This window comes from Babylonia areolata, chromosome 4, assembly GCF_041734735.1.
Source record: "Babylonia areolata isolate BAREFJ2019XMU chromosome 4, ASM4173473v1, whole genome shotgun sequence".
In the NCBI taxonomy this organism is placed as follows: Eukaryota; Metazoa; Mollusca; class Gastropoda; order Neogastropoda; family Buccinidae; genus Babylonia; species Babylonia areolata.
The window spans coordinates 43731149-43758657 of record NC_134879.1 but is presented as its reverse complement, the minus strand read 5'-3'; the positions used below and the strand labels follow the sequence as shown (position 1 = coordinate 43758657).

General features: G+C 40.3%; 2 protein-coding genes across 2 annotated transcripts in view; both read right to left on the bottom strand.

Annotated features, from left to right (window-relative positions):
- LOC143281206 (uncharacterized) overlaps nucleotides 1-14929 on the bottom strand; it is a 27432-nt gene extending 12503 nt beyond the window's left edge. Inside the window, exons 1-6 of the mRNA XM_076586280.1 lie at nucleotides 13782-14929; nucleotides 12794-12921; nucleotides 11037-11120; nucleotides 4649-4716; nucleotides 3287-3355; nucleotides 2088-2222 (exon numbers count right to left, since the gene is read on the bottom strand). Coding sequence (XP_076442395.1) covers nucleotides 2088-2222; nucleotides 3287-3355; nucleotides 4649-4716; nucleotides 11037-11120; nucleotides 12794-12921; nucleotides 13782-14929 — 1632 coding nt within the window. The remainder of the gene's footprint in view (nucleotides 1-2087; nucleotides 2223-3286; nucleotides 3356-4648; nucleotides 4717-11036; nucleotides 11121-12793; nucleotides 12922-13781) is intronic.
- Nucleotides 14930-15026: 97 nt separating this feature from the next.
- Nucleotides 15027-18476, bottom strand: LOC143281208 (uncharacterized). Its single transcript, XM_076586282.1, has 3 exons — nucleotides 18386-18476; nucleotides 16047-16200; nucleotides 15027-15586 (listed from the first exon to the last, which is right to left on the bottom strand). Exons 1-3 carry the CDS (start codon nucleotides 18464-18466, stop codon nucleotides 15027-15029), a joined length of 795 nt encoding a protein of 264 aa, XP_076442397.1. The 5' UTR covers nucleotides 18467-18476.
- Nucleotides 18477-27509: the final 9033 nt, after the last annotated feature.

Sequence of the window (27509 nt, the reverse complement as noted above, 5' to 3'; positions counted from 1 at the left end):
AGCCATTTTTTTACACTCTACAGGGTTTGACAATGCAGTTTATGTGGAAAATAACCCTTTTTTCAACAATGCTGTGAATTTCATCACTATGATGTGCAACCACCCTCAATTTTGTTATCGTAAAAAAGGTAATCCTATTTATCTCTGGCTACAAAAGGTGAACCATAACAGTAAGAGCTTTGAAAAATTGTGCTCTTCTTATTCACTTTATCTGTAATAATGTCTCCAAATTTCAAAATCATGTGTCTTTTATTTTTTTTTTAATGAATTGTTTTCAAACCATACTGATGCCTTGTGTACTAAAGAATGCCGTATGACAAATTGCCAATTGGCCACTTGCATGTTATTTATTTTTGCTCATTTGTATGATGCAGAAACTCTCAAATAGCCATTTTTTTACATTCTACAGGGTTTCTCAAAGTGATTTATGTGGAAAATAACCCTTCTTTCAACAATGCTGTGAATTTCATCACTATGATGTGCAACCACCCTCAATTTTGTTATCGTAAAAAAGGTAATATTATTTATCTCTGGCTACAAAAGGTGAACCATAACAGTAAGAGCTTTGAAAAATTGTGCTCTTCTTATTCACTTTATCTGTAATAATGTCTCCAAATTTCAAAACCATGTGTCTTTTATTTTTTTTTTTATGAATTGTTTTCAAACCATGCTGATGCCTTATGTACTAAAGAATGCCGTATGACAAATTGCCAATTGGCCACTTGCATGTTATTTATTTTTGCTCATTTGTATGATGCAGAAACTCTCAAATAGCCATTTTTTTACATTCTACAGGGTTTCTCAAAGTGATTTATGTGGAAAATAACCCTTCTTTCAACAATGCTGAAAATTTTCCTTCTATGCATTTGGAACCACCCTCAATTTCGTTGTTGTAAAAAAACTATGTTTTATCACTCCAGCTACAAAAAATGAACCATGAAAGTAAGGGCTATGAAACTTAGCACCATGCTTATTCCATTTATCAATAAACATGTCTCAAAATTTCAAGTCATTGTGTTTTGTCATTATTTTTTGGTGATTTTTTAAAAAACCTATACAAACGCCCAGTATCCACAGGAACACGTGATTACAAAAAGCCCAGTATCGAGTGAGTTAAGGCAAATCAGAATAGGCTGTGCAGAGGACATTTGCCCTTCCACCTAATTTATCATCGCCAGATTGCAGATTGATCAATATACACAACACCACAGCTCCTTAAGGCAAATCAGAATAGGCTGTGCAGAGGATGTTTGCCCTTCCACTAAATTATCATCCCCAGATTCATGACTGATCCATATACACAATGCCATGTCCACTTTACAAAAAAAAAAAAAAAAAAAATGGGGAGAGCAGATGCCTGACCAACATATGGCCGCAATGTTTTCAGACCAGTATTGAAAAATAAGCATTGTAAAAAAAATTTTTTTAAATCAATTAAAAACATTTTTTAAAAGGGTCATACACATAAATCATGTTACATGTCTGTGCGAGTATGTGTATGTGCATAACTGAAACCTGACTGAATGACACAGGAAAGGAATGATGAGCACCTGATGGCAGCTGTCAGTTGGCTCTACCCAAGCAGGCAGCCTGTTTGTAACGCATTTATAGCTTGGACTCTGTCTGAGGATAGGCGCTGTAGAAGTACCTGTGTCATCAAAGTCACTGACGAGCATGTCTTACCTAATACTATTTGTTGTCTGAGAACATGACACACATAATGGTTTGCAATAAATGAAAGCAGCAATCAGAAGCAAATAGGCAATACATGACTTTTTTGAAGATTCCCACTTTAAAAGCCTCCAAGACATGCCCTTGTGTATCTGCACTCATGAATATTTCCTGTGTTCGCATTTGTATTGAGGGCTGATGAGAAGAGAAATGAGAGTGCAAGCATGTGTGTGTGCATGCATGCATGTGTGTGTATGTGTGTGTGTGTGTGTGTGTGTGCATGTTTGATGCATGTGTTCATCTACACACAAGTGCATGTACATGAGAAAAAAAACACAAAAAACACTTTGTGCATTTGATGTTCACCAAAAACGATCCTGATCATCACTGCCGGCGAACAGGGCCACCACACTCACAAATGTCTGCAGGTCAAAGAAGGCCAGCCGTTCCTCTTTCCGCTCTCGCAGCAGGTGACGGTTGTATTCCGCCGCTGACTTGGCCGCTTTCTTCATGTAGTCTGCCATCTTGCTCTTCTCCAGCTTGGGCTGAGCCTGCAGAAACATAGGGGTACGGGGAGGTCACTGTTTCAGTGTTCTGTGCTCTATATTTTCTTTTTTCACACTCTAGAGTTCCCACAGACATGACAAAACAAACAAACAAAATTCCATACTTTTTCCAGATGTTTTTTTCACACCAGACAGAAAATTTGCCTTACCAAAAACAAAGCTATGCTGAACCAAGACCACCAATGAAAGAGGACAGTTGATGTATTGGTATAAGTGTTCAGTTTTCATGACTTTTTGTTTGCCTGGGGTTTTTTTTTTGTTGTTGTTGATGCTGTTTTTTTGTTTGTTTTTGTTTGGGGTTTTTTGACGCATTAAGATCTTTGTTTAGTGGTATTGGTCAATGGTTTGGATGAAAATTCAAAGACTTTTCCGGACCCCGAAGGAACACGACACAAATTTTCAAGACTTTTCCAGCCATAGAAATGGTTCTCTCATTTTCCCCAAGACTTTTTTTTTCAGATTTCAAGGTGTGCTGATCTGTTCCATCAAACAGAGACAAGCCAGGCTTGAATCCTTTTTTTGGTTTGTTTTCTGGAATAGTGCAAAAATTCAAACCTTTCTTTTCAACAAATTGGGGTAAGTTTTAAAAGATTTTTACAGACCAAAAAAAAGAAAAAAGAAAAAAAGGGCAGCATGTTCTCTTTTTTTTATCAATCTTTTCAACACCTCTAAACCTATGAAAACCCTGCAGGCCTTTACATGACGGGCAGGTTTCACATTCATGCACTGCATTATATTGACATTCACTCATATTAATTTTTCAAGCTTTTGCATGTGCACATCTGCCTGAAAAAGCCATCAGTATATTGAGTGAGAGGCCAGAATGTACAACCATATGCAGCCAGCATAATGTAAATCATCTCTCTTTTTTTTTTTTTTTAGCATTTTACGAAAACATGTCCATTTTCATGAAATGGTCTTTAAACTATCAGTCAAATACCATCATCTTAGATGAACAGACTATAAATTAATGAACGTCCTTAAACTATTTTGTGTAGTCTGTACAATTCACAGCACGTTTCCATGACAACATGCACAACACCACTCACCACTTCATATTCTTTGTGCTTGTCACTGATCTTCTGTTTCTCCCGCTCATGCAGCAGAGTGGCATATTCCTGTCAAAGACAAAAGCCACAGTCATAAACCACAGTCATATAATACTGCAAATAAAACAGACATGTCTGGTGCCATTCTGGCAGATAAAAGCATGAACAGAACAGAGAGAGAAAAAAACAAAGAGCAAGTTTTAAAAATGTCAATAAAGAAATACCTAGACAGAAGACAGATAGGAAGAAAGAAAGAAAGAAAGAAAGAGCAAGAGGAAAAAAAAACAGAAAGGAAGTGAAGAAGATCAGGAAAGAAGCAAGACCAAAGAGGAAGAAAGACAGAATGAAGACAAACGAGACAAGGGAAGAGAAAGGTCAGGCCAAGGAGAAGGTTCTCGCGGAGAGGATCAATAGAAGGTTCTTGTGGGTAGGGTCAAGAGAAGGTTCTTGAGAGAAGGGTAAAGAGGTTCTTGACGGAAGGGTCAAGAGAAGGTTCTTGAGGGAAGGGTCAAGAGGAAGGGTCAAGAGAAGGTTCTTGAGAGAAGGGTAAAGAGGTTCTTGATGGAAGGGTCAAGAGAAGGTTCTTGACGGAAGGGTCAAGAAAGAAGGGTCAAGAGAAAGTTCTTGAGAGAAGGGTAAAGAGATTACTGAGGGAAGGGTGAAGCGGTTATTGTGGGAAGGGTAAAGGAAAGGTTACTGAGGGAAGGGTAAAAGGAAGATTACTGAGAGAAGGGTAAAAGGAAGGTTACCGAGGAATGGGTAAACAAAAACTGCTTGAGGGAAGGGTGGTAAAGAAAAGGTTCTTGAGGAAAGGTAGAGTAACAGAGAGTGAGCTCTTTATGAACAAAAACAAACGTAAGTCAGGGAAGGGGAGGGGGCAGCTAGAAAAGGATGGGGAAGGCAGAAGCAAGGAAAAATGAATGACAAGAGATGAGCAGCGAGGGGAGCAAGAGAGAGTGAGGGGGTGTGGGTGATAGGGAGTCTAAGACACACAAAGGGTAATCCTTTAGGAGTCTCAAGACACTTACATGGTAGTTATCACGGTAGTCCTTTTGGCATAAGATCACATATTTGGTATTTATCAGGGCAGTATTTTAGGTGTCGAAGACACGCTTACACGATACTTGTTGGGGTTGTCCTTTATGAGTCAGACAGTTACATTATAATCATTAGGGTAGTTCTTTAGGAGTCTAAGATTACCATGGTACTTATCAGGGTAGCCCTTTGAGACTAGTTATCAGAGTAGTCCTTTACAAGTCAAAGACACACTTACATGATACTCAGGGTAGTACTTTCAAAGTCAAAAATACACTTACATGGTATTTATCAGGGTAGTCCTTTCTAAGTCTATAACACACTTACATGGTACTTATCAGGGTAGTCCTTCATCATGAGGTCATACACTTCCTCACTCCTGATGGCTGTCAGACCTGCCACACACACATACATATACATATAATTATGTACAGGTCTGCAGATTTACTTGTAAAATGTGTACTTGTAACATTTTATTGAGAAAATAAATTATTATATTCATCCAGGGAGTCTATAAATGTTCACAGTATTCTGACAGGGCAAATTTCAGTCCAGGTCAGCTAATTTCATGGATGTCTGTTTGGCAAAAATTTCTGTCTGTGTAGTTAGGTCACCTACTGTCAGGCAAATTTTCTCTCACTGAAACTGTAACTGGTGTCAGTCAAGTCAAATTTGTCACTACATCTGTAAAGTGCACTTTTCTCTTACAGCACTGTATACATGTAATACGCTTTGACTACATCTGTAAATTAGGCAACTATGCCTCTAAAAAATCTAATGTTATGTTTAACACTAATGTCAGTTAATGAGTAATGCAAAACCTTCCCTAATGATTGTCTCTGGTGTCCGGCATCTTTTATGCATCCAATGTTTAAATCACACACACACACACACACACACACACACACACTGATCTTAATAATGTGAATCATCTGAAAAACATCTTCATCTTTTCTTTCCTCCTCCAACCCCCCACCCCTCCCCAACAAAGAGTCACAACAAAGCAGAACACACAACATATTGATTTTGTATTTTTATACTTTTCTGTCCACACAGAAACTTGGGAAGAAATAAAGACGAAGAAGAGAGAAAAAAACAACAACAAACAAACAAAAAAACCACACACACACACACACACACACACAAAACAACCCCAGTAGCTAAGTATGCCACCTCAGAACCTGAACCTTCAATCAGACACCCATCCCCCAAACCCAGTCTCCGTCAGACAAACAAACATATTCATTACAACCCCCTGTCCTGCCCACCCCCCACGCCCCCCCCATCCTTCCCAAGGTGTATGGAGCTTAAATGCAACTCCATTCTGAAACTCCCCAATACCAACCTCCTCCTCTCCCCCCCTACCCCCCTCCACCCTATTCCTATTCTTCACCTGTCTTTTCGCCAGACCCCTGCTGATCACAACCCCTCTCTTACCTGCCGACTTAATTAGCCTCTGTATCCAGTGTCCACCACCACCACCCTTCCCTTGGCCCACCATTCCTCCCCAACCCCCAACCCTCCTTCAATCCAGGCCCCTGCCCAGCACAAGGTGACAATGCAGCGACTAATTAGACACCCCCCTCCCCTCCTCTTGCTGAGGAGGAGCCAGTGCCTGGAGGCACAAAGCCCACATGGACAGGCAGGGGGGGAAACAGAGTTTGGGGTGGGGTGGAAAATGGAGGGGTGGAGTGGGGGTGGGGGAGTGTGACCAGGGTTCCAGGAGGGGGGGAGGAGGAGGAGGAGAAGGGGAGACAATCATGTGCCAAGCATCATCTTCTTTCCCCTGGGGACTGCCTGCTGACTGGAGGGAATCTTGTTTTTGTTGCCTGAAGGGACTGGGGCTGATGAACCCTGCATGGGGGGGCCCAGGCCCACCCTAACCTGTCAACCTCTTTGTGCTGCTGCTGTTGTTTGGAGTTGATGCAAAAGGCTTCAACTATGCAACGTCAGGCTTTTGTGTGAAAAGTACACATGTGGGTGTGTGTGTGTGTGTGTGTGTGTGTGTGTGTTTGTGGAGGGGTGTGTGTGTGTGTGGTGTGTTATTTTTTGTTGTTGTTGTTTCTGGTGTTTGTGTTGTTTTTTTTGGTGTGTGTGTGCATGTGGTGTATATGTGGTGTGTGAGTGTGTGTGTGTGTGTGTGCACGCACACAAGCACATGCGTGTGTGTGTCAGTTTGTTTTGTATGCATACATGCCTATCTGCACACTTGTATACAAGGATGTATGCATGTTTTCTGTCTCTGTGTGAGAGTGTCTCTCACACTGCTCCTGTCATTCGACCACTTCCATCACGGCTTCACATGCCTGTATTGTAACCAGGCAAATGTTGTTTTACTTACATTTTTAATAATTATCAACTATGATCAACGAGTTAAATCTGTTAAATCATGTAGCAAAATAAAATAAAATAAAATAAAATATATATATATATACATACAGATATAAAAAGCTCACTGAACTCACTTTTAAATATTTCAAAATTTCTAGTTCTGTACATGAAACTGGGAAAGAACTCTATTTTAGTCAAAAGAATCCGATTAATTGATTAAACTTTAAAGAAGACCACTTTGGTTGAAAGTTTTGTTGCTGTTTTTTGTTTGTTTGTTTTTTTGGCCAGTTAAGAAATACAAGCAACAATATGTAAACTGATTGTATTGCCCCAATTATAAACTTTTTTTTAATTTTCAGCGCCACTGCAGGAAGTCTGCAAGAAACTATCTAAACACAGAAACATATCTTTTATTTAAAAAATTTGCCATTTCCATCTTATTCATAACAAATATAGAAATAAATGAACCCCAAAAACTAGTTCATCAAAATGCTGTCATCTGCCTTCATCAAGTTAATGACAACCACCGAAACAATAAAAAAGAAAAAAGAAAAAAAATTCTAATCTTCATGAAAATACCACCCACTCTCTTATTAATAACCACTACCACCACCCTCCCACCCCCTTCGAAAAAAAAAAAAAAAAAAATTTAAAAGAAGAAATCTTCATCCAAACGCCACCCTGTCACATCGTCCTCTGGTCACTGGCAAAATGACACCTCGACGCCACGGCCCTGACTTCCAAATTAATAGGCTGTCACAACCTGCTGGGCGTAATGAGTTAAATATTTGCCTCTCTCCATCGGCCTTCTTGAGCCCCGCTGTGTTCTTATTAGCAACAAAAGGCCACACGGCAGGCTGGCCTCCACCCCAAATCAGTCACGGATGCACACAACGGCTGTAAATAAAAGGCGATTGCACACTGAGACCTCAGTATTTCCTGGACAGTGCTCAGCGTAAGCATCTCTCTCCTTAGCGCTTCTGTTGTATGGAGACGAAAAGAAAAACAGCAACAACAACAAGAAACCCCTGCTGATGTTTTGTTTTCCCCTGAGTTTGCAAGAAAGATCGAGGAAAGCAAGACTCTGCTGTAAGAAATCCAACTTGTGTTTTGTTTCTAAGAGGTTGCTGAAATATCAAGGTAAGAGCCGTTTCTGCATTTTCTCATTTCTCCATCAAAAAAGAACATTTATTTGTTTTTGTTTTGTTTGTTTTTTTTGTTTTTCGTTTGTTGTTTATGTTTTGTTTTGTTTTTTGTTGTTTTTCAAATTGTGGTCTTTGTTTCCACATTGCATGCCTTACAAAATTTGTATTGTTTTGCTTTATACTGTTTTGTATGGAGACCTTCCTTGTCACAACAGATTCCTCCGAGTGACAAAAAAACATGGGCTGCTCCCATCAGGGACAACATACTGCAGCACAGTGTAAGTCTTTTATTTCTTTTGTGATTTCCTTTTCCAGTCTCTTTTTATGCTGCTTCATACTTTCACTGTCATTGTATGATGTTGATATTATGATAATAGATTACATGCTATCAAAGTGCATTTTTCTGACTCTTCTGCAGAATTTAGCCAGACAATTCTCTTTGTGCTGAGGGTTAGTTTTGTGTGCTAAAAGCATGCTGCACACAGGACCTGTTTTATCTTCTCATCTGAAAGACAAGTACCCAGACTACCCCATTCAAGATAGTGGGGTGGGGGTGTGAGGTGGACGGAGGAGTAAAATCCAGGTTTCTCCATGGGGTGAAGTGTAGGGGTGGGCAACTAGGGAGGACTCTGAGGAGTTTTTCATCTAATTCTCCCCAGGACAGCTAAACTTTATCTGGGAGTTTCTAGCTCTGGACAGTGACATTATTTGTGTCACATGAGACTTGTGGGTCAAATGAAAGACTATTATACACAGTAAAACCAAGCACTTTAAAATATTTCACAGGGATGTGGTTTGTTTCAGAGTCATGCTAAAATACATTTTCTTTTCCACACAAAAATTCCAGGTGCTCTTTTGCGGTCAGAAAAGGTATTTACTTTTTTTGCATCCTGTCAACAAAGGTTTGTTGTTGTTGTTGTTTTTTTTTATCCGAACAGAAGCCCCATGATGATATCAAAATAGGCTTATACAGTTATAGACTTTATACCGAAATACTGCAAATACCTTAAATCATCAATCCACCCACTTTGACCAGGGATATTACTCATTAATTGGACATGGACTCAACTCCAGTAAAAGATTAAGTCTGCTTTACCTACTTAAACTCGTATTTATTTGTTGTGCCGATAAATGACTCTATCCATCATCTAAAATGATCTCTCCACCCACTCTGATCAGGAATATAAATTGGACACTAACCACTGTGAGCACAAAATGGTACAAGCCATCTGACTTCCTGCTGATTGAGACGAGAGAGAACAGCTGATGAGAATCAGCCCAACTGTGCAGGGCTTTGTTTGTCTTCCTTGTCAATGCTACAGACTTCACAAATAGTTCAGGACCACTCCATAATAATTAATATATATAAATAAAAACAGCTATGTTTTCATAAAGTGTTTAAAAATTAAAATTAAAAATGATTTAAATCTAGTTAATCCAATACTAAAGACACTAATGGCTGTTTCAGACACACACGCACCATGAACAGATTCGAAAACGCATTTGAAAAACCAATGTTGTTTCAGCCAAACATTTACCTGTAGTTTTTCATTATAAAGAATGGAAGCGCACATGCAAGAAAGCATTTCTGGTTATGTGTGGTGCTCATTACATTGGCTGCAAACACCATCATTTGCTGAAAATTAGCATACTTTCATCATGCCCCCAAGAAAAAATAAGTCCAAGTTCCCAAACACTCCTTAACTTCAGAAATACAAATGTTGATATTAACAAATTAGAGATTCTTGAGAACCATTACAAAATGTGCATGAATACCTTTTTTTTTCTTTTTTTTTTTGTCATTAGAATTATGCACCTACATTGGTTTGGTCACAAGAATACCTTCTCAAACTTTTTTTTAAACTTAAAATATTTTTTTAAACAACTTACTATTTAAGAAATGTTAAACCTTTTTTCCACATAGCCAACTGATTTTGAAGCTCAGACTTCAGAGTTTTCACCCTTAGACTCCTGGAACTGTTTGTAATTTGCACAAAAAAACCCACTAACATCTAAAACTCACATATATATATATATATATATATATATATATATATATGTTTTATTATAGTAAAATGAATGGAGAATATAATTATCATATGTTCAATGTTGACTGGATGAGATAACTCCCAAAGATGGGTACATAACTAAGATTTTTAGAAACACACACACACACACACACACACACACACACACACACACACACACACACACACTGAGAGAAAATTCAAGTCTATATTTTATGGGTAGACATGGTGCTAAAATATTTACAACTGTATTAAACACAACAATCAGGTGCAGGTATGTTGTTTTCCTCTACAATCATGTTGTTCAAAACATAAACATTATACATACCCTCAAACACACACACATCCACAAACTGTATTAAACAATACTACAACACAAACAAACTGTACACACTGTACACAATATTTCAGCTTGAAGCTTTCATCTGAAGTGAAAGTTCCAAGATAAAATATTGGGTTTCCTCTACACCCACTTCCAGCATGCCCCCGCCCCCTACCTGTAACTGACAGACCAGGTAACAGAACAAGCAAAACACATTACCACACACACTTCCCTCCCATGGGCTGTTCAGACATTTTGTGTTGGTTTAAACAGCGTTTTAATATAAAATGATCAAAAGACAGACAAAAGCATTTAGTTTTTGTTGTTGTATTCATATTTTTGTGTGTTGGACAGAACAGCATTTATAACCATCAAAATACAAACACAATCATGACTTCCTGATTTTTGTGTTCATACCTTTCATAACTTTGCTGAAGAATGTTGTTGATCGAGTTCCTTTGACCTCACACTGACAGGAAAAAAATTAACTGCAGCCTCAACGAAAAATACTATTCCAGTGATTTGTATATAATGAAAAGATCTGTACCCCCTAAACAATTGAAATTAGCCAAGGACAAAGTGCTCTGATGCTTTTGTCAATATGGCGATGGAAGCATTCAATAAATTTACATTTCACTTTCACTTTCAGTTTCAACGAGGCATCAAAACGTGTAGTCTGACTGATATAAGCTTCACCACATCTGCTTGAAAAAAAAAAAAAAGAGAGAGAAAGAAGCATACATCTAACATGCTGGTCAGGGCCTTGAGAGCCTACCGAGTACCACAGGTATACGTAAAAAACAGCAATGGGAATTTCAATTACAGACAAAAACTACACCATGCAAGAGACAAAGAATGCAGTTTATAAACACAACAGAGAAATCACTCACCAAGGTCACTCTGGGTTTCTGTCACCACCCCTTTCTCTCTCAGGAACTCCTTTTCCAGTTTGTCACAAGTTCTTCGTGTCAGATCTGGAAACAGAAATGGAGGTAAAAACAACTGTAATTAAGTTAACTGTCATCTTAAGTCTGTCACAGGTTAAAGCTTCGCAACTTCTCAACTTCTTTCCACATGAAGGTGTGTGTCATTATGTCCTTGCACAACAATGACTGACTGCATGCATTTTGTACACTCAATACCATATTGCATAACAAGAAAGGCAAGGCCTTCAAGACTCACTTGTGATACACACTTAAAGAAAAAATAAAATAAAATAAAAACTTATAAAAACTGAAAATTAGTTTGTTGAAATGTGTTCTCTATTCACTACTATAATTATATACAGCTTCACTTAAAAAAAAAAGAAAAAAAAAAAGGCTTCAATGCAGATTTGAACTATGGATGTTTGGGTCGAGAATGAGTGGTTTTATCCACTGCGCTAACACGGGTTGAATGCTGATGTTCAAACATTATTATATGAGCATGTTCTTTTAGCAGAATAAATTGACAATGGCAACGAAATGATAACACCATTTAAATCATATTATTCTGGTATATCTCAGGCACTTAAAAATTTCTTTCAAATCCGAGATAAAAGAGACATTGATTCCCATCACCTCAAAAACACTTAAATAATATGTCTGTTTTTATAGATCTGCAGAGATCCGAGTTCGACAAGCTTGTCTTTCCACTCACTGAGAAACTACGACACCATCCATTCAATTTCTTTTTTCTGTTCATTCTAGTTAATTCAGTATCTACTTTAAAACATTCATATGCAGTAAACACGTCAATGATTAAGACATTCTTTTCATTCGGCAGTAAAAGAGACTTGGTCATCGCGTCAGGCTTTGCAACATGTTTTGTCAAGATCTGCAGCACTGACCAGTGCCATGTCAACGACGCTGACCTTAACTCAGTGAAACGGTTGATTCAAATTTTCTTTTCTATTCATTCTAGTTAATTCAGTGTCCACTTCAGAATATTCATATGCAGTAAACACTGTACGTGTTCTGTCCAGAATTTGTATTTCTTTGCTTTTAATTGCGAACAAGAAAAACGAGGTCATGGCGTCTTCTCACCAGACAATCGGGTAGCTGCAAAGGGGTAACAGTGGTTTTCAGAATCCGGAACAAACATCAACGAAATAAACTGTCAATGATTCGGAAATATGGCTAAATTCAGGAGACGTACGATACAACCTATTATTGGTATGACTGTGAAGATCTTTTTTTCCTACTAAATGGAAATAAGGCCAAATCTGCTATTGGCAGACAAAGTATTTCCACAGAAAATGGCAATGTTAAAGTTTACCACAGACACACAGACAACCGAACACCATGTTACAACATAGACTCACTTTGTTTACATAAGTGAGTCAAAAAGAAGCATGTGTGTTCAATGGAAAGGAATGGAGATTTTTAGAACTTCCATATAAAAGAAGGGAAAAAATAAGGAAAGAGTAAACTAAGTGAATCTGCCACACCAAACAAACCCAATATGACAAACCCTTTGTGGCAGCACATAAGACATTTTTCATCATAAATACATAATGGGAAAAAACCAGTTTGAATTGTAGCATGTAACCCTTTAATATTTCTGAACTTTACATTTCAGAACAGCAAACAACTATTCAAATTAACTGATCGTATGATCAATTTCTGCATTGATTATCACACAATATATCTCATTCTGTCACACTCACCTGGATATTTCCGTTTGAAGGACAGGACTCCAAGGTATTCACTGATCTGCTCTTGAAGCAGGTACCACTCTCCTCCGTCCTGGGGCCACTGGTACTCAAACACACGCTCGGCTGGGAAGATATGCAGCCTGCACAAGTTCTCTTTATGTTAGTTTCTGCCAATAGTCTGCTGTGAGCATTTTGTTCCACTTTGGGGTCATGATCATAAACTCTATCTTTCAGCACCAGGAATTTAAAAAAACCTGTCTGAAATGGCTTTTCAATTTTATTCATAGAAAAAAACAAAAAAATATTATGGCTTTTCAATTTCATTTATAGAAAAAGAAAAAAAAACAACCCAACTAACTGCTGTCTTGAATTCATTGTGAAACTGACATGTATTTGAATCTGTACAACTATGTCCAAACAGGAGCCATCAGGTCAGTCTACTTCAAGCCACATATCAATTATCATGAACTGTCAGGCAAATCACTATGACTATGAGTGTTTGTTAGTTTTGAATGGAACATGGTGTACTGGGTATGCATAACCATCTATCCATGTTTGTCTGCCATGGTCAATCTTGAGTCAAACTCTGTGGAGTAAAAAAAAAAAAAAACGCTCAAACATTCATTTTTTGTATGAACACTTAAGATATGTTTTTAAATGTGAATTTAAATATGTGTCGCTCAGAGATCTCAAAGATGGATCTAGAAGTAAAGCTGCTTGGATAACAGTCAAAATGAGTGTTAATATAAAAATATAAAAAAAAGATTTTGTAGGAAGATGAAGAACTCATCTGAATATCACATGCATGCATGTCGGTGTGTGTGATAGTCATCACCCATCTTTGCAGATTCATTTTTATGTGTATTGCTTTTTCTGTATCATCATTATCATAACATCACTTTAAGCTATCTGACTGTATTTCTTTTCTAAAATCAAATGTAATTTCAGTCTAAATTATTCTGAGTAACATCAGAAGTTTGCAATAAAATACTACACATACCCATCCTCCATTTCATTCTTGGAGTCTTGAATGTCAGAAATGCTGCTTCGCCTGGCCCGCTTTGGACGTGATGGTTTTTCAGCCATGGAGTTGGACTGCGAGGACTCATCCACAAAGCTGAAGTTGGAGTTCTCTCCCTCCAGCAGTGATTTGCCTTCCATGATTGGCATGCTACTGTTGGCATTTTCTCCAAATGGGACAACAGCACTGGGACCTTTCACTGCAAAGAAAGTGTCTTCCGACTCATCCAGTCCACTGCTCAGCATGGAGTCTAGGTTGGACAACAGCTTGGAATCATCGGACATGACCGAATCCATGTTTGGTGCCAGCTTGGAATCTTCAGACATGATCGAATCCATGTTGGAGACAACTGACTCTGCATTGCGTACCAACTTAGGATGGTCAGCCACAGCACTGTCTGTACTGGGTGCCTGTTTGGGTTCATCACACATAACAATGTCCATGTCTGGGGCCTCAGGTTTGGAATCTTCACACATGCCAGAGCCTATTGTCGGTGCCACTTTGGATTCCGATTTCAAATCTTCAGACACAGACACTGCCGGTTCTCTTTCTGGTGGTGGTTTTTGACCTGAGAATGCAACTGTCTCTACAACCGGAAGCTGCTTACTTTCTGTGGGAAGGACAGAGTCTGTGTTTGGTGCTGGTTTGGGTTCTCCAGATCCTTCTTTGACCAGCTGAACGGGATCCACAGCTTCCTTCTCACTGGTCAGGTCTATGCCTTTGGACATCATCTCATTTTCAACATGGCTTTGTTGCTCTTTCACATCACTGGTTTCCATGGGTTCTGATATTTCCATAGGTTCAGGATGTGTAGACAAGACACTTTTGTCAGCAGGAAGTTCTTGTTTGACATCTTTATTACTGAGAACTTTGACATCATCACTCACATCCTCATTGACGGTCTTTACAACATCATTGGTGACACCTTTTATGACATTTTCACCTGCAGGTTCAACCTTCTCTGTAATGTTTTCTTCCTTTGGCAATGTCTTCACATCTGCATCAGTCAACACATTTTCTTCCATGTCTACATCCATCACATCATTGTTTACACTGGCATCTTTGTCTAAGCCTGTTTTCTTTTCAAGGCGTTCATCTGAAATCAGCTTAGACTGATCAACATCCATCTTCACATCTCCATCTTTGCTCACTTTTACCTCAGACGCTGACAGTTCTACCTGACTGACTTGTGGAGGACTTGGTGCTGAGGGCTGTGTGGCAGCATCACCCCCACGGACCCACTTTCTCTGAGCAAATTTTTTCCTCTTTTACCTGAACGCCAGCGAATTGTTCACATGAAACACTGCCCTTGGCTTGCGTAAGCGATGAATCGACAGCACCCTGGGCCGGTGTGACTGATGATTTCTCACCAGCACCCTGAACTGTATCAACACCACCCTGAACAGCTGTAACTGACGATTTATCAACATCACCCTGAACAACTGATTTATCAACACCACCTCGATCCGCTGTGACTGAAGGCGTATCAACATCACGCTGGGCCTGAGTGTGTAATGAAACACCTGGAGCATCCTGAGCCAACATGAGTGAAGAAGTATCGAACCCATCAGAGCTGTTGCCTGTGGCCTCTGGAGGTTCAGGACCCACACCACCACAACCTTCCTCTTGCATCCCTGCTGGGGAGTCTGAAGAACGGGGGGAAGAATTGTCACTCTCCGCGTACTGGGACGCAATAAAAGACAGAGCAGAGAATGTGTTGACAGCGGCAGGATTGGCTGTTGGGGGTTCTTCCTTAGGAGCAGCCTTGGGTTCCACTGCCTTACCTTGAATTGAAAAAAAAGAAAAAATGAAACAAATACCTCTGAAGACAGAACGTTAACATGCAACTAGCGATGTCTAAATAGATGAAGAAAGTGATAAATACTCTATTTCAGAGGAAAGGAAGAAAGGGGAAGTGGTAACACACAGGAGTTTACTTCTGATCATAAACCTTTCAACTATTCAAACATTTTCATTTTAAAATCACTGAAGCATCTCGTTTTTAAATGCTGTAAAACAGAAGGTGATGATAAACCAAACTGTAAAACCTGCCAAGATACAAAATGAAATGTAATGTATGAATTTATAAAATCATATCAATAATCACAACAAAAACAATAACCCTCTATTTTTTTTTTAATTCAAATATGTGTAAGACATTGTGAAATTCATAACAAACAGATCTGTTCATCCTTTCAGTTTAACTCTCAATTGCAGTCAATAAAACGTCTTTTTGACTCTTACCTTCCCGTTCCTTAGCAGGACTCTCTGTGCTAAGGGTATTGACACCGTCGTTGTTGTTTTCTGGTCCCATCCTGGTCTCTTCGTCAATGTTATACACCAACTCTGGCACACGCACATCGTGCATGTGGCTCTGGGCTTGGCCCGCCTCCATCAGCTACACACACAACAAGATACAGATACTTTTACTAATGACAGAATTACAATAAATATCATAGAACAATATCAGTCTTCAAAGACATACATACCTGAAGAGTATTCAATTATTCAAAATAAAATAACAAAAAACGTAACAGAACAATACCATTCTTCAAAATCAAAGACATGCATGCTTCAAGAGTATTCAATGATTTTAAAGTCAGTGTGTTAAAATGTTCAAATACTAAATTTTATTGTAATGTAACTCTTATCATATCATATACAAGCTTTCACAAAGTGCCCCACTGACACAAGTACATGTATGGAAATCATTACTTCCAACATATCTCTGGTAAACAACAAACTATGTGCAACAACATAACACTGACCCTCAGTGCTCTCACTGTTTACTCACTCATTAATCACATCACAATGTGCTTACCCACTTAGTCAGAACAAAGTAAACCACTGACACATAGCACAACTCCTACATATCACAACTACCAACAAGTCAAACGTATGTTCCACAACACTTGCTGTTAACCCCATGTGCACACACACGAAAAATCCTCTATAAGCCCATGCTTGTTGTTGCTCAAGTCTTATTAATTGAAGGCTGTACTGCACCCTATTTCTTGATATTAAAAAATGTTTAAACCAAAAATCCTCAACACACACTGACACAGTGTTAACCTGTTGATCTGTTCATTTCACATTCAACCGACACCACGTACTATATAAAACAAGTAAGTAATACATCAAAAATACATTAAAACCTACATTATGGGTAGCAAAACCAAAATACTAGACACACCTGCTATACACATACCATCTCCATAGCTTCTCATCTCTCAACGTTTGCATTGCTTCCACAGTCAGTCAACAACTGACAATACACTGACATATCACTGCAATATCATTTATGCCAGAAATCAGAACAAAATATCTGTAACGGAACAGAAGGGAGGGGGGTTTGGGGGGGGGGGGGGAGAGACTCAAAAGATATATGCCGGTATTTCCCTCACTTAGCGGGTAGATAACAAAGCGTGAATCCCGAGAAAGGAAACAGAGGGAAGGGGAAGTTGGGCCACCTTAAGAGACTGACCTCTATATGGGAAATGTTCTCGCATTAGCATAAGTTGCCGGGCTGGCAAACTAGTTACACCATACAGCAAACACAGCTGGGCTCTGTGACTGGCAAGGAGGAGGACTGGGGTGGGTAGGGGAAGGAGAGTAGGGGTTTGGGACAATGTCAGTGCGACCTCAAAGGCTGGACTTTGGACTGGACGGAACAGGGAGGGAGAAAAGAAAAGGAAGGTGAAGGGATGGAGAGGGAATGGTGACACAGTGTGGGTGGTGCAGGTGACACTGCCGGCAAACTATAACACAATATAAACAGAACTATTCTTGTACAGTGCAGTTTCAGTTTCAAGGTGCCAAAAGATGCAAAGTGATCAATATGAATGCTACACCAAATCTGCTGAGAAAAAAATGAACAGGAAAAGAAAGAAAAAAAAAAGTTGTAAAAAAATCACTTTGGAAAATGGGGCAGAAGCCTAAATCTTTGCGTAACCCAATGCACTGGTCAGGCCTTGCGGGACTACCCCATCCTTGTAGCTGTACTTCCGCAGTAATAATGGCCATCCATTATCCTCGTGCAACTGAAATGACTGGTTCAATCGAATAACAAATATCAATAACATTGCCAGCAGTGTGTGTTTGGCAACGGTATAGGTATTGATGTTGTAAGCTTATGGGACTCAAACTCCTGCCATGGAAGGGGGGAGGGTCAGAGGAAGTGGTGAGACTGAGAGATCTCAAAACTGAAAGCGAAACCGCCTGCAAACGCAGCGAAGCCAAACGGTTAGAAAATTAACATGGGCTCCAGCCAATTTTTGCTGAGGAATGCATAGGGTGGAATCTGTCGTTAACACTGAAACGCAAAATCCATGTGTACACTACTTCAATTTTGCATTTTGTAAATGTAGTAACTTGTCTTTTTTTGTCTTCTGATACCAAATACCATTGATTTGAAAGACTCCTTCACTGACCAAATCGGCGTGTGCAGTATATCAGACACATAAAACCCGGCTTTCGATTTTACGATATCTACATCGAAAAAATTGTACGTATCGTGTTCTGAACTTAATCAACAGACTTGCTTCTTCTCCTTCTAACAACCATTGTACAAAAGATCGACTTACCGAATTCTGAGAAGCAGAATGGGACAACGGAGCGGAGTCAGATGATTTTTCCATCTCTGTGCTTTGTTCTACCGACGCCATCGCTGAAACCTTTTTCGGTTTCTTTGGCACAAGAGTTACTTCGATCTTGGGATCCACAATAGCTCTTCGGGAAACTCTGTGTTCGTTCTTTAGTTTGTCAGTCTTCTCACTGAAAGTGATATTAGACGAGGGTTGGAAAAAAATCGAGTGGGTGGAGGGGGCGGGGAAATTACTGTGTACGCATGCGAGTAAGTGAAAGTGTGTGTGTGTGTGCGCGCGCGCGTGCGCGTGCGCGTATGTGTGTATGTGTGTGTGTGTGTGTGTGTACTAGTAGTAGTAGTAGTCTTCAGTTCAACGTCTTCCACATTTAGTGATATTAGAGAGGTGGGGGTTGGGGTGGGGGGGGGGGGGGGGGCAGTGGGGGGGGGGGGGGAGGAGGGCGGGGCGTGGTGGGGGGGACGGTATTGGGCAGAGGGTGAAGAATGGTGTGTGTGTGTGTGTGTGTGTGTGTGTGTGTGTGTGTGCGTGTCACCGTGGGTGTGCGCATGTTTGTCACGGTGTGTGTGGTGGGGAAAGATACCGTCAGAGCATTGGAAAAAATAAAACATTAAAAGGCTAGACATAGGCACAACATAGAAGGAAAGGCTAACATCAAACAACTGTAACAACTATAACAAATGTCCAATTGGACTATGCAGCAAACCTTCTGCACTGATAGCAGATAACACAGTCTTGAAATTGTCAAAAATGCATTCCGAAAAGAATTTTCCGAGAAGTTTGGTAACTTGAAAACGATTTCAGACTCTGACATTCAAAGAGTATGTGTTTGCTAGAAATAGATTCTCCACATATGCATTTAACATCTCTGCTGAACTTTGTTATAAAAGCGTCAGTTCAGCTTTATCCTGTTTGATAATGCCTGAATTTGCTTTAATCTGAATAAATTACTGAATGTATTTGATTGATTGATAGATTCCGGTTGTTGAATATTATTTCGTATACTTTTATTTAAAACTTTGCCATTTTGCTGGTATACTTCCCTGACTTTGCTCCACTGTGATGCTTTTTCTAGTAAGCCGGGTACCCCTCTTGTACAGACAAAGGCACATAAAGGTCTGTAGTTCCCTGTTGGTGTTTTGCACCTTTTCTTGCAGCCCTGTCAGCCCATTCATTATATAGGAGATCAAGGTGAGAAGGAACCCAACAAAAAGTTACATGTGTTCCTCTCAGATTCAATAGATGTACAATGTGACTTATTTCTATTATCATTTTGGATTTGTTCTTACTATCTGATGAGTTTAAAGCATATAATACAGATTTTGAATCAACACAAAATAAGACTTGTAGAAGGCAAACTGGAAGATCAAGAATATAATTTAAAGCCATAAGAACAGCGATAAGTTCAGCTGTGAATATTGACCGATCTTTACTAATATGGTATGATCGTTCAGTTTTCAGTTTGGGTATAACGAAAGCTGAACCTGCTTGGCCATTGTCTAGGAGTGAGCCGTCTGTGTAAATATGTAAGTGGTCACGGTATCAGTCTATTCTGAAGGTGTAATCGGACTTCTGTTGCCATGATATTTGGATTTTCTTTTTTTGCAGTGTCAGTATGATTGACATCAAACTGTGCTTTACTCATCTCCCAAATGGGGCATGGACTTACTGTTTTCTGCGTGTCTACATAATCTGGATTAATTTCGGACTTTTGGAAAAGGTTTGACACAAACGTGCCAATTGGTGTTAGATAAGATATCGTTTTAGCTCTTTTTGGGAAGTTGATTTCTGATGTAATTCTTACTTCCTCCGATGTAAAATTTTCAGTTGTTGAGCTTCTCAATACGTATTTAGCACATGCCAGGTTTCGGTATTCATCCAAAGGTAATTTTCCTATTTCTTTATATGTTCCGAGGGTTGATGCTGCGGCGTGGAAAGGTACGCCAAGGGCAAGTCTATATGCTTTACAGTCAATGCTTTGAAGTTTCTTTAACAAATACTTTGAAGCATTGAAAAAGACTTCTTGTCCATACGATAGTTTGGATCGAATAAGTGATGATGATAAATGTTTCAATATCGTTGTGTCTTGTCCCCAGTACTGTTTACTTATAACTTTGAGCAAGTTTAAACATTTTCTTGCTTTTGTTATTATATATTCAATACGGGCATTCCAAGCTAGTTTTGAAGTAAGCATTAAGCCTAAAAATTCTATCATATCTCTGTACTGAATGGGCTCATTTTCAATTTTAAATGTTGGTAACTCTTCTGGATTATTACCATTGTTAAAAAGCATGAGTTTTTTCTGCTGATAATGTAAGACCATTGTCGATAATATACTTATTTAATTTATCTATTTCTCTTTGGCATGTTTTCTTGATATAGTTTAATGCCCTTTTTGATGTATTTCTGTTCATAGTTACATTCATCCACATACATATATCATATGCGTATTGCACTAGGATCACGTCTTTTGATAAATGTTGGGGTAAGTCGTTCAGCAAGATGTGTGTGTGTGTGTGTGTGTGTGTGTGTGTGTGTGTGTGTGTGTGTGTGTGTGTGTGTGTGTGTGTGTGTGTGTGTGTGTGTGTGTGTGTGTGTGTGTGTGTGTTACATATAGAAAATGATTGAGTTTAGTTTTGTTTAAAAAAGAGAAAGAAAGAAAGAAAAGCATAACAATATAACATATTTCTAATAAAAAAAACTAACAACTATAACAGTGAACCAAGTGGACTATTTAACAAGGAGTTGAAAAAGTCATACATTAGCAATGGACTGCTGAAGATCGTCAACACTGAAGATGATTTCAGTTCAGGGATGTGATAAAAGAAACGGTTAGGTATGAACTCATTATTGAAATCAACCACTGATTTGATTCACGAACTCTTACAAAGAGGTTCTTACATAACCTTTGCTGGATTCCTTCTCATTGCGGTTTTTACTATCATGAAAGAGTTGATGATTTTTGCCGTCTAAAAAAGGAGCTAGAAGTTCCATGAAGGAGTTAGATTTAAATATTTCGCTTTCACTACAGGAATGTTACACCATGGTAGAAAAAGTCCAATGGTCAAAATTTCGGCTTGAAGAAAAACACACCGGTAACTCGGAGTTTCATAAGAATATACAGAAAATGTATGGCTTCATCAGTGGGAAAACATTACCATAATGATTTTCATAAGAGGCAAATCATTTCTCTAATCTGCAGATGGAAAATGAATTGTTTTAAGACAGAATATGTCAGTAATGTTTCTTGCATCTGTGGTGCTCACATAACAGCCGATCATATACCAACTTGCGATATATATATATATGACTCACATCCCTGAACTGAAATCATCTTCAGTGATGACAATCATAGCTAATGTATGACTGTTTCAATGTTGTAATGTAGCGTTTTCTGTTTGTTTCCTCTTGTTTTTTTATGTTTGCGCGCGCGCGCGCGTGTGTCAGTGCGTGAGTGTGCGTGCATGCGTGCGTGCGTGTCTGTGTGTGTGTGTGTGTGTGTGTGTGTGTGTGTGTGTGTGTTGTTGTTGTTGTTGTTGTTTGCTCTGGCGGCCCTAGTTTTCTGTTTGTTTCCTCTTGTTCTTTTATGTTTGCGCGCGCGCGCGCGCGCGCGCGCGTGTGTGTGTGTGTGTGTGTGTGTGTGTGTGTGTGTGCATGCGTGCGTGCGCGTGCGTGTTTGTGTATCTGTGTGTGTGTGTGTGTGTGTGTGTGTGTGTGTGTTTTGGTTATTGTTGTTGTTGTTGTTTGCTTTGCCCCAGACATCGACATATTTCTCCCAGAAGTGGTTCCTATCGATGTATTGATCCATATCCAGAAGCCTATGTTTACAGTAGCAGATGCCAGAGAGATTATGGCTTTTGCAACACCGTCTCAGTGACAGCAAATTTGGTGGTGGAGGTTGGGATGGGGGTTACGCTGCTGTTGCTTTTGTTTTTGCTGTTGTTGTTCAAATATTTTTTTTCTACTGGGTAGATCTTCACACGCAGGCACTTGATGTGAGAAGAGCATCTTCTGGTGGGCCAACACTTTGCTCATTTAGAGCTGGCGTTTTCTTGTCAGCCACCATGTGTCTGTCTGTCTGTGTGTTTGTCTGTCGCTCTGATTTTCTGTCTGTCTGTCTGTTTATCTCACCGTGGCTGCATGTATGTCTTTTTGTTTATTACTCGCCCCCTCTTCCCACCCCACCTCCTCCTCTCTCCTTTTCTTCTTCTTCTCAGTTTGTTTTTGTCTTCCTCATTTCATTATGTTTTCCCTCAAGCTGCCTTTTCGTAAAGTATGGTGCAAAGAAACTTTAGACTTAAACCTTTCATCTAATAAAACATTCGAGTTCGAGTTCGAGTACTCTCTCTATCTCTGTTGTGCTTTCAGGAACGGCAGAGGAAGGGGACAGGATGCCCTCATGCAGAATCGTCTGAACAATCGCCAGTGCATAGCTGCTGGAATCGAAACTCACAAAGAAAGAGCTGGACAGGTTGCGAATTTTCAGCCCATTACATAACTGTAGACAGTGCAAACTATGGGACGGTAAGAAATGTTTAGTTTTAGTTCAAACACACTTCAGGGTGGTCTGAAAACATTTTTTAAAACTATTTTTCTTAATGATGAGATACAAGATTTGTTGGGGAAAAAAGCAACCTGACACTCATGAATTTTCAGCTAAGATGTTCTTCTAAGTGCCGAGGTTGGAACATGCATGGCTTGACCACCCCCAGCACGTCTCCCACACCCCGGCACCCGACTCCAGCTCTGTCAGTCCCATTCAATGGCTTCAGATCATTGTTTTTCGTTTCAGACAGGGATTTCTTGCACAATGGGGAAAAATGAAAATGAAACAGTAGATTTCAGATCCTTTCATTCTGTGAAATAACTTCCTTTACTGTCCCAGCTGAACGTTGTTTTGTCGGTAAAGCACACAAGGCATATCGGGTGAAAGTGGACCTAGCCACAATCTTTTATTTTGTGATAAAATCTGTAAAACTGCGCATCGTTTGCGCGGTCTTTTGGGGAGACTTTTAAAACTGCGCACCAGCTGCGCGGTTATTTGGGGGGAGGGCTGAAGGTTGCTGGATGGAAGTGGGTGTAATCACATAATGTCACATGCCTACGTGTCTCACGTGGCCACGGTCACTGCCACTGCGACAGTGGCTGACAACACTGTGGACCTGCACGTTGATGTGACTCATCCATACCGACAGGCGCCTGTGGTGTCCAGCCATCCCAATTCTTCCCACCACCAGCCTCCCACTCCTCACCAGATGGCCGCGTCGGCTTCCAACACGCACCCAGCATCTTATTTGTCTCCAGGTGCTTTACAGGATTCAAATTCTGACGGGTCATCTGCATCCATGGTGCCTCTGTTTGAAACAACCACCATGGGCAATTTTTCAGACACGTTTTACCATTCTGGGTACGGGGGTTGGTACGGTGGTGTTGATATGATGAACACCCCTTACTGGCAAGCAGACTTTGTAATGAGTAACGGCATGGGCTCTGAAGAGTATGACCACTATGACAGTGGTGATTTCAACGGTTTGGCCAACGTTGATGGCTACTCTGGAGGTCATTTTCAGCAAGATAACTTTGACCGACGCAGCAACCAATGGGCAGGTTCTGTTCTGGACTATCAGTTATGTTCTCCATACTCTGGATGGAGTGGGCAAGAAGGTGGTTTGCATTACGAGGAAGGGCCACACTACTGCCAATATAGAGAACTGTCATCGGAAGTTGAGAAGCCTACTGAGGAAATGAGACACAGTAACTGTGATTTAGGTGATGGTAAAGATAGCTATGCTCTGGGTGAAAGTTTGGAGGTCGTTTGTGCAGAATCTCAAAATTTCTTAACTCTAGATTGCTCCCAAGCACCAGGTGTTTCGTTACCTGTAATGCAGCAAGAATCCTCTGCACAAAATAATATCTTTCGTGTAACTGACCCTTTTCAAGAAAATATTGAATGTGATCCAAAGTGGCGTGAAACTGATATTGATGAACCGGAAGTACAGCAAACTTACACAACTTCGCTGTATCTCCCTGACGTGGCCGGTGTTAGATGTGACAAAGAATTCCACGGGGAAAGTACTGGAACTCAGGAAGAAAGAGGTAACAGTAATCAGAATCAGGTGCGTCCCAACAACAATAAACAGTCATGTAAAACTCGCCACGAACAAAATCATGGTAAAGTAAAATCAACAATCAAAAACAACAGCGGCGTCGAAACACCATGTTTTACTGGAACGAAGGATGCTAATCAAGGACGTAATTTCCATACTCCTGATTCTTCTTGTTCTTTAAATGGTGTACCTGGCAGTCAAGAGACAATGTTCCATCGTCAACAGGAGCGGTTAGAAATGAGCAGTGGTGGTCATCCTGCCCCTCAGAGTGGACCCCCACAGGACCACTGTTCTGTAACACAGCAGGGAAACACTTCACTTTGCTCAACTGAAAAACAGAGTGTCGATACTCAAAGCTTCTTCTTCCCTAGATCCAGAGACACCCAGTATCAAACGACTCAGACTAACATAACTCCTGAAAACAAAGAACCACTGTCCCCAACTATCTCTCCATCCGACCCAACACAACCCCATCTCATGATTTCTGCTGGCCTGCCCACAAGTCAGACCAAACCACCGGTACCCGTGTCATCGTGTGAGACGCAATGCTCCGGACCTAAAACCACGGGATCCTCACCAGAATCGATGGAGTCATCTCGGCAGCCACCGACCCATTCTCCCAGCACATCCTCTGAACTTTCTGGGCAAGGTGCTGAGGGTTTCTGCAATGCCGACAGTCCTGCCAGCCCGTCCGAGTCATCGTTATCGTCGTTGTCATCACCATCTGCACAGCCCCTCATTGACGTGGACCACCTCCTGTCCAGTGGTATCACTGTGGCGGGGTTTAAACCCAGGCCCATCATTCGAAAACGGCCAAAGGTATGCCTTTTTCTTGTGGTGTTAAACCTAAACAGCTCAAATTATTGACATTATTTGACTCTTAACGTGTTAGAACCCAAACAAAATTTACTTCTTTATATATATGTGTGTGTTATTTTTACACGACACATGTTCTAGGCAGTCGTTTGAAACAATTGTCTTTCATGTGCGTAATATGTAACATGCCTATAAATATGCATGCATTGTTTTCGTCCAATACATTGCCCCGTCCAACTGAATCCAATTCACTGTTTCCACAACACCAACAACAACAATCACATGTGTTTCTTTTTTTTTTTTTTTTAATGATTTTTCTTATATCACCAGTGTGTTTATGCCTTCACCATTCAGTTTTCGGTTGTTTTCAAGGATGATGACAGGAAATAAATAAATAAATAAAGCACACCAGCGCTTGTATCTTATTGCTGAAAACTAAAGAGTTTTGTCTGGATTTGTCCACCAAGGTGATGATACCCAGCACACAGAAGGACAGCGGCTACTGGGACAAACGGAAGAAGAACAACGACTCAGCCAAGCGATCCAGGGAAGCCAAGAAAGAGAAGGAGAAGAACTTCTACCGCCGGGCCTTGGAGCTGGAGTACGAGAACTACTTCCTCAAGGAGCGGCTGGGCCAGATGGAAGCGCAGCTCCATGCCGTCACTGGAGTCGGTCCTGGGCCTCCTCCTCTTCCCAATCCTCCTCCTGTTCCTCCTTGTCTGCATTCTGGTGCAGTTCCTATTGCCCCCTCTAACTATGCCACTGGGTTTACTAGTGCAGGACAACCTTGTGTTTAAAGCAACAGTTTATTTTCTGATGGACAAAATCGACCTTAATCTCTTAAAGTCTTTATTTTTTTCTTTTCTTTTCAACTGTGGTGTATTTATTTATTTATTCATTTATTTATTGAGGCATCTTGCTATTCTTGAAGCTCTATGCGCTTATCATGTAACGCTCTATGTGTGTATCGTTTACTGAAATGGAAATGTGGTCGAACAATGCTAAATTGAGGAGGAGAGGCTAACTAGCTCTTCATTTTTTCTTCTTCTTTTTTAAAACTTTATTTTAAATTTTCACTGTTTGTTCCGATATTTTCAAGTCCAACTTGCCTCCCCCTCCTTTCATTCGCTCTTCCCTTGTACTTTTCCCCCTTCGTCTCTCGATCATTCTCTCAGTCCTCTCTGTCACCACATTCAGTTTTCCACCCAGGCTCACGCGCATCTGTGTGTGTGTGTGTGTGTGTGTGTGTGTGCGCTAGCGCGCGCGCGTGCGTGCGTCCCAGCGAGTGAGTGAGTGAGTGTGTGTGTGTGTGTGTGTGTGTGTGTGTGTGTGTTGTTTTTACAATCTAAGTTATTTTCATTTTCTTTTAATCCCCCACCCCCGAGCCCCCAATATATTCTGCTGTAACAGATTTGGTCAGAAAAAAAAATTAGCAAATAAAAACACAGCTCCTCCCTGTCACCACATTCAGTTTTCCACCCTGGCTCATGCGCATGTGTGTGTGTGTGTGTGTGTGTGTGTGTGTGTGTGTGTGTGTGTGTGTGTGTGTGTGTGTGTGTGTGTGTGTGTGTACGAACATGTATGTGTGTGTTTATACAACAACACAAATAATAATGGCAATACCGATACAAATAATAAATTGATTAGAAATAACAAAACATGCGAAACACTTCAACAACAGCTACTCTACCGCTACTACTACTGATAAAAATTAATGATAATGAATGATAACAATACCAATACCGATATAGTATAAATGACAATCGTTAAGAATAAATGACAGATTGTATTTCTCTTTTTTGTCACAACAGATTTCTCTGTGTGAAATTCGGGCTGCTCTCCCCAGGGAGAGCGTGTCGCTACACTACAGCGGGGGAAGAAAAGAAAAAAAGGTGGGGTTGGCTAGCAGGTGGGGGTGGAGGGGTGGGGGGGACTAAACAGAAGTGTTGGGGGTGGGGAGTGGGTGTAAGTCTACTTTTGTTGTGTCACAGGCAGGAGGCGAGTCTGGACTTGAAGCAGTCCAGCAAGTCGGTTGTGACAACCTTCTGGGGCAGTGTGTTCCATTCCGGGATGGTACGGGGGAAGAAAGACATCTGTCTGTACTGCGTCCTGCAGGCAGGGATGTCGTAGTTGCAGGTGTGTTTTTTTTTTTTTCTGGAGCTCAGCCTGCTGTCTGATGGTGT